Source organism: Rissa tridactyla, chromosome 24, assembly GCF_028500815.1.
Source record: "Rissa tridactyla isolate bRisTri1 chromosome 24, bRisTri1.patW.cur.20221130, whole genome shotgun sequence".
In the NCBI taxonomy this organism is placed as follows: Eukaryota; Metazoa; Chordata; class Aves; order Charadriiformes; family Laridae; genus Rissa; species Rissa tridactyla.
In genome coordinates, this window is record NC_071489.1 from 1,501,425 (window position 1) to 1,515,062 (window position 13,638).

Below are 13,638 nucleotides of genomic sequence, written 5' to 3' on the forward strand. Positions count from 1 at the left end.
CTCCCCAGCGCCGCGGGGACGTCGCTGTTTTCACATCACCCCGCCTTGAAACGGTGGGGAGGGAGCAGGATTTGGGGCGCCACCCCCTCGAGAGGGAGATGGAGAGCGGGGGGTCCCAGGCCCCCGGGTTGGCGCAGCAGGGCCTGGGGAGGGTGCGGGGCTGGGGCAAGCGGGCCAGCGGGCTCTTCCTCCAGCCGGGGACGCGCATCCATCGTCACCGGCTTTGTGAGGCCGGAGCTTGGGCGCTCCTGGGCCTGCAGTGCCCCGGCGCCCCCCTGCCCACCAGGGTCCCGCTGCAACGGGGCTGCTGGGTGGAGGCGAGCACCGGGCCCGTCTCCCGGGGGCAGCTGCACCCTGTGCACCTGCCCGAAGAACCAGAGGGGCTGGGTGCAGGCCCTGTCCCTAAGGTGATCTTGCCCCCAGTGGGCATGCTCTACAACCTCTCCCCTTCCCTCAAACCAACCCTCCCACCCCTGCAGGTGACCCCATTCAGCTGCTGAAGGATATGACCCCCTCATTTCCACCTGGAGATCCTCCTGCCTCCCCTTCCTGCAAGCTGCTGAGGCGTCCAGCAATCCTCCTGGGGCTGCCCTGATCCTGTCTCCCAGGTGCCTCCTTGTTCGGCCGCGATGTCTGTGGCTCAAAAATCCTTCTCCTGCTCCAAAAGCTGCCCTGGCCACTTGCCTCATGGCCCATAGCCTGACTGCTGTCCCGGCAGTTCTGCCAGCCATGTCCCAGTGTGGCAGCGGTGCCTGCAGCTCTGCCTCCTGCTCACCACTCCGGTGTTTCTCCGCTGCATCAACTGCTCCAGGGCTGCCAGCGGTGGAGGGGATGAGGGTAACATGCACCGCGGGGCCCGAGACCATCTCAGGAGCCTGACGGTGACTGTCATTCGCGTGCAGCCTGGTGGCCCACAGCTGCCACCACAGCTGTACCTCCCCATTGGGGGCAAAAGCAAGTTCCACGTGGCGTTTGGTGTCACTGCACAGCAGAGACCTGGGGCGGTAGCAGCTCCGGAAGCAGATTGCAGAGTGTTCTGCTCCCTTCCCCAAAGGAATCGTGTGCCTGAAACAGTCTGAACAGCCAGCCCCCTTTCCCTGAAACAGCCCGGCCTCATCCAGCTCACAGGGTCTGCAGGTAGCCAGGTCCTGGCACGCGTGAAGGGAAAGCAGGGCAATGGTGGTACCCGCACCCAGGGAGGCAGGAGAGAACGTGTCTGAGCGAGAGCGGGAAAAGCAGCCTGGGAGCTCCAGGGACCGGGGAGGGGAGGCAGGGGGTAGAGGAAATGAATTCCTCACCCGGCAGCGCTTTTCCTTGTTGTTTGTTTTTACAACGAAGGTGAGTCCCCCCTGTGCCACAGCGACTAAATGTAGGGGAAGAGCCAGGCTGGCCCTGGGTGCAAGCAGCTATTTCAGGGAAAGTGGCCTTTGCCCACCTGTCCCTAGCCGGAACGTGACAGCGTGTGTCCATGCCAGCAGGGCACAGTGGGGAGGCAGGATGACCTCCCCAAGACCTGCTTAGGCCTGGGGACCCTGCTCTTGCCTGCAGCTCTGCCCCTGCCCCGTTTTGTCTCATCCCCGCTCCCTGACTGCTGGGAAAGTGAGTCCGAAGCTACGACCCCCCTGCCTGGACAGCCCACACGGGAGCCCTGGGCCCACGCTGGTGGCCTCACGGAGCCTTGCATCCCAGAGCAGGCAGGGCAGTGGGACCGCCAGGGCTGGAGTGGGGCTGGGCCAGGAGCAGGGCTTGGCAAAAGGCTGTTCCTGGGGGCTCCTGCCAGAGGAGAGCCTGCTCGGAGGGAGCGTGTGCCCCATTTTTTGCATACTCAGCTCCCCAGGTGACCCCAGACTCGCTTTTCGTGGGGGCGTGCGCATTCGCGCCCTGCCCCAGCGCTCAGCTGCTCCCAGCTCCCACCAGCTCCATCCTGCTCTCGGGGACGACGCTGCCCGAGCCCAGTGTGAGCCTCAAAGGGGATGGGAGCCGTGCCACGCACCCAGCCTGACCTCAGAGCCTCTTAGCAGGATTACCCCCGCCGTAGGCACTCTGCCTTCCTTGGCATTAGCCTGTCCTCCCGGTGCCCCTGTGTGTCATCACGCACCGCAGGTGTCCAGTGCACCCCAGCAGCAGCTTTACGGCACGACCCATGCCACGACCCTGGGGAACGCTCTCTCCACTGACCGCATGGGACCCCCAGAGCAGAGGGACGATGTGGGGATTACAGTATGAGAGAGATTTCAGGAGACACCTCAGCTCCCAGCCACGGCCTGCAAAAGGCTGCTCCCTGCCTCAGTTTCCCTCCCTGCTGTCCCAGCCTGAGATCAGTTCCTTTCGCTGCCAGCCACCCCCAACACAGCACGGGGTGTGGAGGGGTGTCTCTGCCCCCCAAGGGAGGCCCTGGCACACGCCGGGGGGGCAATGCCTGCAGAGATTCCCCCTTCCTCTGGCCCGAGGGCAGAACAGCTAGCCGTGTCCCAGGGTGCCCCCAGACCGCTGCAGGGGATCGAGTCCCGCAGCACCAGCCCTGAGGCAGGGACAAGGTGGTGGGCGCAGGTGAGAGGGGTTGCCCACATCCCCGTTTCGTAATAGGCGTAAGCGGCTCAGCAGATTTACTCCTGAGCTGAGTGTGACCCTGACTAAGCTGCCAGGAAAGGCCCGCCCGGGCACTGGGCACCGTGGGGGGCCAGCCCTGCTGCCCACTCTGCCATGGCCCCGCCAGGTCCCCTTCCCCGGGGCCCGGGCACTTGCCCCAAGACCACCTGCCTCTTCCCAAGGGGCCACCGCATGGCCAGACAGGCCCAGGTCTGTTTTGCCACCAGCTTTGAGCCTCCTGCATGGACAAAACACTTGGGCAGCCCCCCTCCAGCAGCTCTCAACCACCAGACCCCCAACCCTGCCACGTCCCCCGCCCCATGGTTAATCTTGGCCTCCTGTTTAGGAAAGTTAAAGCAGCTCAGAGCAGGGCCAGATGATCACCCAGATTAAAGACTTAATGGTACCACGACAGCCAACTCAGCATCTCGGCCAGGGGCTGGTGGGTCAGCGTGTCAGTGTGTCAGTGAGTCAGCACATCACGCACACGCGTGTGGACAACCCCCTCCCTCCCCCTGGAAACACACGTTCACTGCCACAGGGAAGACGCTGTGCTGCTGGCAAAGGGAAACCCGCTATCTGGTATCTTTGTGGGATGCCTCACCCCCCGCCGAGAGTGCCGATACGGGGAGGGAGCAGGGAGACTATGAAAACACCGTGCACATCTCCATGCATTTACCTGCAATGCACGCCCACAACTCTCAGCATGTGTTTGGCACACACACTCCTGGGGGCACCGACACGGTGCCCCGTGGTGCCAGCAACACACGTGCTGCAGCCGTGAGAGCGCCCGGAAGGCCAAGGCATCCTGCAGGTGCAGTCGGCTTTTCCCCACAGGTGGAAGCGTGGGCCATGGCCATGCCGCCCCTGCAGCCTGGGGGGATGCCCGCTGCGGCTGGCTGATGAAAGCTGCCCTTTGGCCACTTGCAGGGTGCAGCACAGGGCCAAGCTGGGAAAGCAAGTGGGTTTGTCCCCAGATAAAACAGCCCCAAACTGAGCTTTGAGCAGGCGCTTGCGCAACAGGGACCCAGGCCAGCCATGTGGGATCCCAGAAGGATGAGCAGGGGGCATTGCTTCCCACTCCAGAAGCATCCCACCCCAAACTATGCAGGAGACTCCCCATCATCCACCAGCTTGTGCACTGCCAGGCTTTACAACTGGGTACTATGGGGTTGACGCTGGCGTCGTTGGGTGGTGCTTAGGGCAGCATACGAGAGGAGACTGGGCACAATCTCTGGTATTTGCACTGGGGGCACAGCATTTGGGGGTGAGCTGCGGCTTGAGGTCACCCCGCTGGGACCAAATCTCCAGAGCTGCAGTATTTTGAGCTCTGTTCAGGACTGATCCAGGAGAAGAACAGCATCCTCAGCTTAGGCTACACCCTCCAGCAGCTGCTTTGATGCTCACATTACAGGCCACCCCTCTCCAGCCCCGGGTGAGGTGGTACCAATTCACGGTCCCTGCCCTATCCCTGGGTCCCCCATCCCCAAGGAAGAGCCCCCCGCATAGCCCTGCTTGTACAGGGTCTCGGTGTGCAACACCCCGTGGCAACCAGGGAGCCGCAGAAGCACCGACAGCTCCCCTCACCTCCCAGGCCAGCAGTGCTGGCCACAGCGGCTAATGGCTGGCACCTACTGACATGCTCCAGCCCCAGAACCCAGCCAGAGCCTGAGGGGCCCGGGCCAGGAGTAGGACCTTCCAGCCACGCAGGACCGTATCCCCCCCACCCCATTCATGCAAGGAAAAAAAGCAGTCAGAGCCTGGATGTTGCATTTCCACCCATTTATTGGGGAAGCCGCACCAAGGTATTAAAATAAATTAAAAGCAGAGGCTGCATGGGTGCATTGCGTACATGGGTATCAGGAAGGCAAAGGCAGAGTGGGATCTTCAGAGAGGTGGGAAGACAGAACGGAGCACCAGGGAGTCCCAACAGCTACATAAACCTCTACTGTAGAAGTAGTAATAGCTGCAAAACTAGAAGTACAAAGAAAATCTGTACCTTTAGTATAGTCTTAAAGGCAAAGTCTGAGTTAGACCGCCTTGTAAGGAGGCACTGGGCTGGAAGAGACCTGACTGGTGGGATGGGAAGAAGGGAAGAAAAGCACAAAACCCAGGGAAATGACAGGAGAAATACACAGGACCTGGCCACAAAGCAAGGCCATCCCTCGCAGTTCCATGCCCTCCTGGGAGCAGAGGGCCGTGTCTAGTCATTGCAGTTTTGGGGTTCTTGACAAAGTCATACCCTTCATCCTCGTCTTCCAGGTCTGTTATTTCTGCCTCATTCCACCTGTTCCCAACAAGCGGCCCAACTTTGGTGCAGGAAGATTTGTAGCAGTAGGGGAGAAAAGCAGGACTGCCTCTTGTCCTCCAGTTTCCCCACTTGGGGGAAACAGCCCCGTTCCTGCGTTCCACTCTGCTCTCAAGGAGGCTGAGTCCCAAAGTGTCACCAGACACTCTGGATGTGAGCACAGCAGGGCCCCCTCACCCCACACAGAGGGGAACACAATGACCAGAAATGCGGGATCAGCTTGGGACCAGGGGGATGCTGCCAGCGAGGGCAGGGACGCCCGGAGTCACCAGCCACCCGCAGCTCAGACCCAAGCAGCCTAATGTGGCCTTGGCTCTGTCCTACTTGTCCCCAGAGACCCCTACCCCAAGTGCTCTCTGGAGACATCCCCTGCTCCCCCGACAACACCCTTCTCCCTCCCTCCCAAGGGGTCCATTGCACCACAGTCTGACTCCAGCCCAAGGGAGCTCTCCCCCCCGCCCCCCCACCAGAGAGACAGTCCTGGGGAAGGGGGGTACCCAGCACGGCTCCCCCAGCCCTAGCTACAGCCACAGGCATCAACAATCATGTCAGGGATGTCAGTCTTGACGATGTTGCTATTGCGATCGAAGTAGAGGACAGAGAGTGGCCGGCGTCGCGTGGGCACGCAGCAAGAGTGCCCCGATGCCTGGATGTTGTTAGCTTTGACAAGGTTGAATACAGCTGTGTGGAAAGAAGAGGCCATCCCAGGGCTGCCTGCCACATGTAGAGGGCACTGGCCCACACAGTAGTTTATCTGGTAGCCCTCAGGCTTAATGATCCAGTCGTTCCAACCGATGTCGCGGAAATCCACATAGTAGTCCTTGCGGCAGCAGAGGTTGGAGTTCTGGCTGCAGCGAAGGCTGCGCTTGGCCACGTGGTGTCCCGGCTCCCGCACCTTTGCCTTGGCCACCAGAAAGGGCTGGTGGGACCGGCTGGCATTGACTATTGCCATTATATCACCCCCATTCCCGCGGCTTTCCAGTTCCAGCCGCAGGGTCCTGCGCTCTCCCCCAAAGAAACTCTGCAGGGCAGGCATGAGGGTGAAGGCGCGCCAGCCACTGCCCTTAGCACTCAGTCGCCTCTCGCTCAGCAGCGTGCGATTGCCCCCCACCAAATCACCTTCCCCACCAGCAAGGAAGATCCTCAGGGTGAGGCTGGCTACCAGGTCCCGGGGAACTCGAAGGTAGAGCCAAAGCTGAGCCTGCAGGATGTGAACGTCCTGGTCTTGCGTACGGCTGAACTGGAACTGCAGCCCCAAGCCAGAGGGAGACGTGGGCTCTGAGGGGAGAAAGGGATGAGGAGGTGAATGCTGCAGAACGCGAGGGAGGGTAAGGCTGCACCAGCATCCTGCACACCGAGGCCGCTCTCTTTCAGCTCCTCCTTGGGAAAGACTCAAAAACTCCTCTCTCTCCACAGGGCCCCCAGTTTGTCCCCCTCCCTTCCTTGGGAATGCTACCCAGAGGGGATGGTGTTGGAATAAGGAATTGTCCCACCCTGCCGGGCACAACAGGCAGAGGGGGGGCAGGGGGCACCTGCTCTCACTGCCCCTTCTCCTTTGCTGCACAGCACAAGGCTGGATAGTGTTTCCCACTCCCCCAGGTTAGTGCTTGCAGCTCCCAAGTCCAACTACTGGGAGTCCCAGGCAGCCTGGGCTGCCCCCATCCTTCGGGAAGGGGACAGGCATTGCAGCACTTCGGGGGGAGGGTCCCAAGCGGCCAATGCAGGAGCAACAGAAGGGCCATCTCTCCTTCTCCCAGGCTGAGCCTTCCTGCATGAGCAGTGCTGGGAGGTGACCAGTGCACAGCAGGTGCACTAACGAATGATTTAATCACAGCCTGCGTGGCCCCAGACACCCTCAGCCCGCTGCCGGGAGGCGGATGGTCAGGACCCCGGCCCCAGCCGTGCGACAGCACCCCGAGGCTCAGGGGCTGCACATCCTCGCGGGTCCCCACCAGCCCGAGCGATGAGACCCTGCCCCTCGGGCCGGCCCGGCAGGGGCTGCCCCGGGCTCTCCCGCAGCCCGGCACCGGGCGCAGCCCGCCTCGCCCGAGCCACCTCGGGGGGCCCCGGCCCTCGGGGGCCGCGTGGGCGACCACGGGGGGTCGCGCCCGGCCGCCGCGCACGCACCTGGCTCCGCGAAGCTGATGATCTCGTAGCCCCGCTCCTCCTCCTCCTCGTCGTCGGGGCCCCGGCGGGCGCCGCCCGCCTGCAGCCGCCGCAGGGCGCGGGCCACGGCGGCGCGGGGCACGGCGTGGGCGAGCCTCGGCCGCTCCCGGAGCCGCAGCTTCTCCAGCAGCTGCCGCTTGGCCGCCTCCTCCAGCAGCCGCCGCTCCGCGCCCGCCGCGCACGACGGGCAGCGCGGCTCCGCCGCCGCGCACAGCACCGCCGCCAGCAGCAGCCACGGGCCCGCGCCTCGCGCCGCCATCCGCGCCGACGGGACGGACCGGGCCGGCACCGGGAGTGGCGCGGCGCGGCCCGCCCGCTTTGGGCACCTGCGGCCGGGGGCGGGCCCGGCGCCCCCCCGCCATTGGCCGGCTCACCTGCCTGTCCCGTCCCGTCGGGCCGCGGCCGGGGCGGGGGATTACCGGGATTAGCCCCCCCCCCACGCCTCCTCGGCCGGGGCAGGTGGCGGACGGCGCCCCCGCTGTCCGGGGGAAGGGGCTCGGCGAGCCGTGGGGCTCCGTCGCCCGGCCCGCTCCGTGCGAGGCCGTCGGGTTCCCCGTGGGAGGGGTCCCCCGGCCGGGCACGGTCCTCCGCGGGAGCCGAGCACCCGCCTGCGGGGGCCGGACGCGAGCGGGGGGGGCACACGGGAGGCTGTGCACGGGAGGCTTCCTACGGGTGTGCACAAATAGCCGTCCGTGCCGGTGTGTGCCCAAAGGGCTTGCACACGCGTGTGCACGCAGGCTCTGCCGACCCGCAGCTCACCCTGGCATCTGCCCGGGGGGGCAGAGGGACCCGGCCGGGCACCCCCACGGGGGCAGAGGGTGCTGCGCTCCTCTGCATGGTCCAAAACCTGCAGGAAGCAAGGGCTGGGGCAAATCCTGGACGGGTGGAGGAGCACCGATCCCTGAGCAGCCTGCCGGATGGATCCCGGCCTCACGTGCCTGCCCGTGGAGCCCGCAGACCTGCCCCCACAGCCTGGGCATTGCCCCCCGGACACCCCCTGAGTCGTCCTAGCAGGGCCAATCTCGTTTATCGCTGACAGAGGACCCAGCAGGGATGAGGGGCTGTTTCCAGGGTGACCCCTGTGGCTCCCTGGGGACCGTGCACATCTCTGGGCTTTTGTCACTCCAACCGTGTGATGAGTTTGGCGGTCTAAGCCCATCCTTTGGACTGCGTGGTCCAGCCTCACCCCAGGACAGAGCTGGGCAGGGCCAGCGAAGATGTATACTATTGCTTCCACCTCCCCACAAATTAAAGTGGATGTTTGTATGTACTGAGGGCTCATGAGGTGGCAGCCAGTGTCACATCAAGCTGAAGGTGTTCTTCAGGTTCCTAGCCCCAGATGCTGTGCTTAGAGCAGGGCATATGGCCTGAGCCAGGGCAGGGCCCTGTAGAAATCTCCCAAAAGTGGTGCAAGGTGCCATGCTGTTGGCGGAGTGGGACAGCCCAGTGCTCTTGTGCCAGGGCAGGGAACCCACAGAGCGCAGTGGGAACCTGAAGCCCGGCCAGCCCTTCAGGAATGTCCTGTGCCCGCCGTGCCGTGCGGCACTGACTCCAAGGTCTTGACCACACAGAGCCCCTGCCTCTGGCCAAGCACAAGGTGACGTGTAAACAGAGTGGGCTGTCTGGGAAAAAGCACCCACCGGAGGTGATGCAACCATAGTGCAAGGGGCGAAGTTCTCAGCTGGCTGGGCCTGCTGGCAGCTCCCAGAATAGCCCAGGAATGTCAACAGGGAGGAAAGAGTGGGCACAGCCTGGCCTGGGAGCACAGCTCCCACAGGGCCGGGGAGCCCCGGCGGCGGGCAGCGCACAGGCGGCACCACCTGGCACCAGCAGGACTGAGCGGACGGCGCTTCCATCCAGGTACACGAGTACTGTGCTCGCTCACAGAGCACACGCACTCGCTTGCCCAGGTGCTCAGTGGTACATACGCATCTGCACACTGCCCTGCAAATACATATTCAGCCCCTCATCCCAAATATTTGGGTACATGCTCCGTTTGTGGACACGCTCAAATGTGCACCACATGCCCATTCCCCTGCCTTTTATTCCATGATGCCATACTGGAAGTGGAGCGTTTCCTTTCTGGCCCTCAGGGCAGGTTAAATTCCTCACAGGGCAGGGCTGCTCCCACCTTCAACCCGTGGAAGGAACCAGGTCCCTCTGCCTGACTCTCTCCCCACACGCAGCGAGACGGAGGGAGTCCCAGGCTGCAGCACTGGGCGGCACTGGCCCCGGTGCCAGGCCAGGGGGGTCGTTCAAACCTCTGTGTCACCACCACGTCCCAGCTGCCACACCACAGCTCCACACATGCAGGAAAGGGGAACTGAGGCACGATGCCGTCCTGAATTCCTCCTTCCCTGCCAGATTCACAGAGCCAGGATCAGGGCTGTGGCACAGCACGCAACAGGAGGCAAAGAATTGTGGCATAAAGGGTGAATTACTCTCTAACCCACTGTCCTCTCCAGGCCAGGGAGCAGGGTCTCCCCAAAGGGATTCAATCCCTCTGCACTGGCCAGCACCCTACGGCTGCTGCCATGAATGCCCATTTCACCTCCAGCTGAGCAAGAGCATCCGATCTGCCGGCCCCCTCGCACCGCAGCTGCGTGCCCCCCCGTGCACTCTGGCCCACCAGATCTAGGCCAGGGGTCAGCGCGGAGCTGTGAGTGGTTCTTGCACCCGTTGCATAAGTGTGTTGTTGATTAAGCAGTTCCCAGAAAGCAAAGCCCAGGGACCGACCTGACCAAAATACCCCCCCGGGTCCCCCCAGGCCCAGCACTTGCTGCACACATGGCTTCTGGGCCTCTGACCTCGTGTCCAGTGGGGCAAGCGTGGCACCTGATGACCTGACCTAGAGGTGCCAATGGACTGGGTTAAGCAGGGACCCCCCCCAAGAGCTCACGCGCCAGCGCCTGAGCATGGCTCCCGCCAGAGCGCCCATTTCTGCGTGGCAGTGCCACGGCTGGCAGCCGAGGAAGCGCCAAAGGCAGCTGTGACCCTCGCCCAGGGGCCACGGCATGGGCCGGGCGCCGGCACTGAAAAGCTTCCTCCTCGCAGGCCCCTCTTCCCTGGAGCAAGCGCCGGAGGCCGCAGAGCGGAGGAGCCCGGGCTGGGGGCGCAGGGCTGGCGGGGCAGCGAGTGCTGGAGCCGGCGCCGGAGGCTTCGGCAGGGGCAGTGCCGGGGAGGGCAGCCCGCACCCCCGGGGCCGGCACGGAGCGGGAGGCCGGGGCAAGGCGGGCAGAGGGCCGGAGGCGCGGGGCTGGGCGGGCCGGGGTCCAGCCACGGGAAGGGCAGCAGGGCTGACGGCCCGGGAGGGGAGGCCGGCGGCCTCGCTCCTCGCGGCGCCCGCGCCCCTCGCCCGGCCGCAGCGGGCTGGGCTGCCGCCCCCGGCGCCCGCCGAGGCGAGAGGGGCAAGGCGCGTCCCGGCCCGCTGCCCCGCGCCCGCCCCCGGCCCGGCCCCGCCGCTGCGTCCCGCTCCCCCGGCCCGGCCCCGCCGTTGTTCCGAGACGCGACGCCTCTCGCGGCCCGCGGGCGCCGCCCGGCGGCACGGGGCAAGGCCGCTCCCGGGGCCGCCGGGCCCGGCTCTCCCCGCACGGGCGCCGAGCGGGGCCGGCGGTGCGGGGCCGGCTCCTCGCAGCAGCCCGGCCGAGGACGCCCGGCGCGGATCGCCGGGTGCCTCCGAGCCGGGGGCTGCTGGCTGGAAGCTGCCCGCCAGCCTGAAAATTAAAAATTAACGCTTTTCCAGGCAACACCGGGGGCTTTCAGGAATTCCCACCCCTCCCCTGGGAGCCTGGCCCTGGCAAGGGACACCCTGGCACGCCGCGCTTGGACCTTGGATTCGGGATCTGTTGATACTGGCAAAAGCTCCTTCCAGGAGCCACCGGCGGCAGCTGCACGTCGCTGTCGCCTCCCGAGGCAGAGGCCGAGGGGACGGCACCTCGTGGAGCCCCGTGTTCCTCCCCGTGTCACATCTGGCACAGCCCAAGTGCCGGGGCCATGCTGTCTGCATGGCATCGCCCGCGCTGGGCCAGGCTGGGGGGCTGCGGGGGGGGCTCCTCGCCAGGGCCAGCGCCAGCGCGGCGGTACCTAAGGGCAGCTGGGCATTGCCTGCCCGAGACACCCCCCCAAAGCCCCTGAGGGACCGCAGGACCCCAGCAGAAGTGCGGTGTCACAGCAGGGGGAGAGGGGACACCGTAGTGGGAACGCAGTCCTCATCCCCTCTCTTTTCCCACCTTCATGCTTACACCGAGGTCACTTTTGCTGACAAGGGAGCAGACCTGCAAAATAGGCCAGGGCTGTGGTAAAGCCCAGGTAGTCGCTTTTCCCTGTGCAGCTTGTCAGGGCTATAAATACACAGCTCCTGCCTGGGCCACCGACTGGGGGGGCTGAGCAGCTCCTTGTGCGTGCTGGGGCTGTGCCTGTGCCGGGCTCTCGGGCATCACCCTTCCTCGACCGCACCCTCCTCGCCCGGCGGTGTTCCCCAGGTGGCAGTGCCACCGTGGGATTCCTGAACCCTTGGTCACCCTCTGCCCGTGCTGCGAGCGGGGAAGGGGCCGCAGGCTGCACCCAGACAGCCTGTTTTCCCACGGGAGCGGGACAAAGCCGCATGCGTGGCGAGAAGAGCCCGTGTCGCAGCACCCGGGACCTGTGACCTGAAGGCACATTTTCAGGTGGTTGGCAAAGCCCCAGGACAATGTGTTCTGCCCTAATCTCAAACCGCCAGGGACAGGGAGGGGCCTCGGAGACTGGGACCCCTCCCGGAGGAGCTGCTGCTGCCCCAGGCGCCCGAATCAGCGGGACCTTCATGTCCATTGCGATGCAGCTGCCCTGTGGAGCTTGGGCTGGTTGTACCACAGCCTGGGGGACAGAAGGCAACGCGGTGACAACTCATAGGCCCAGGGAGGTCTGGACTGGGAGATGTCCCCCATCACTGTGCCTGAGGGCAAGGGCAGTGTCTGCAGGGCTGGTGGGCAGAGCCTGCTGTGTGTCTTGTGGTGTGCAGGGAGCACATGTGCAGCCCAGCAAAGGGCAGAGCTGGGGTTTGGGGAGCGAGAGGGGGCCATTTCAGGCACCCCGTGCCCCCCAGGGGCTGGGCAGCGGCGACAGGCAGCCAGCCCCGCTCTGCTCTGGGCTCCGTGGGGAGTGGGCGAAGTGCCTGGCAGGAGTGCTGTGGGGCCGAGAAGGGGAACCGGGGGCATCCCAGCCCCACTTGAGGGCTTGTGGCACCTACGGATGCCTCAGCTCAGGGTGTCGGGCTTGTGCTCCCCCCAGCTGAGGCATCTGTAGGGCCACAGGGCCCAGCCAACAGCCCCTCTGCCCCTCGCTCGGCTCCTTTCTGCCCACGCCTGCTGCAGCCGAGAGCTCATCACTGGCCCCAGAAAAGCTGTTTGTTCAATAAATACAGACAGTGAAAAGAAGTGTTGGAAAAAGAAGAGAAAAAAAAAAAACAGAAAAAAACAAACACCAAATCCTCTTTAGGTTTGCGCAAGTGGCCTTGGGTCCCAGACAGTATTGATCCCCGAGTTTTCTATCCTGCCTGTGCAGCAGCTGGGTCAGCGGGAACCATTCAGGTCTGAGTCTTGGAGGCACCAGCGCCTGGAAGCCTGGATCTCAGCGCAGCGGCTGCTGCGACCTGACGGGGAGATGCAGGTCCCCGCTCCCGCGGGGCTCGGTGGGAGTGCCTGCCTCAGGACGCACGCAGCGTGGACAAAGGCTGTCTCCTGATAGTGGTTGTTCCGTCCCTGCTCAAGGTGTCACAGGTCCTCTGGGGCAATGAGCGTCCTGGCCCCTGCTGCAGCCAGAGCTGCCCATGGCTCTGACCACCCCAGCCTGATCCTGGAGCGGGACAGCAGATGCGAAGCTGTCCTTCAAGCCAGACGGGGAGAGGGTCAGACACCACCCTCCTCCCCCTACCGACCCTCTTCCCACCCGGTTCAGCTCAGTCTCCAGCCTCTGGAGCAGGGTCGTCAGTGCCTGCAGGGTGGACCACAGGACTGTGGTCACGCAGCTCTACCCCAGCCAGCTGCACGCACCTCGGGGGATCGCCCCAGGAGCTCCCTTCGTGAGCCTCCCTTTCCCACCCCCAGCACCCTCTCCCTGCTTTCTCTGCCCTCACACATCGGGGGCACGTGGGAAGCGGTGGAGAAACCCTAACTCGAGATTACGTAATGGGGCTGATGTGTCGGAGCCGCCCTTTGCCCCCAGCTCTCACGGCACTGACATGTCCCATTTTGCCGCCAGCCAGGCTGGCGAGGGGCAGCGAAGGGGGCAGGTGCTCCGGGCCGCGGGCCAGAGACATGCCGAGAGGCTGCGCCCCAGTGAGGGAGCTGGCGTGGGGTTGCGGACAAGGGGGGGTGCCTGGGCGCCGTGGCTTTGGCGGTCTTGCCTGGCACCCTCTGTCCGCTTTAAAAGGGAGAAGAGCTGCTCGGTTTTGTGCTGACTTTGGGACAACAATGGCCAAATACAGATGGGTTTGGTGGATGGAAAATTTGTCCCAACCAACAAATGGTGCTTTCCCTGGTGGGTATCACAAGCCCCCTGTGTCTGGGGGCTCCCATACCATGCCCTGGATCTGGCTG

At 64.5% G+C, this 13,638-nt stretch overlaps 1 protein-coding gene across 1 annotated transcript; it reads right to left on the reverse strand.

Moving 5' to 3' along the window:
• Positions 1-5,414: 5,414 nt before the first annotated feature.
• On the reverse strand, positions 5,415-7,322 carry LOC128901295 (inhibin beta E chain-like). Its single transcript, XM_054183193.1, has 2 exons — positions 7,025-7,322; positions 5,415-6,175 (listed from the first exon to the last, which is right to left on the reverse strand). The coding sequence occupies exons 1-2, from the start codon at positions 7,320-7,322 to the stop codon at positions 5,415-5,417; spliced, it is 1,059 nt and encodes a 352-aa protein (XP_054039168.1).
• Positions 7,323-13,638: the final 6,316 nt, after the last annotated feature.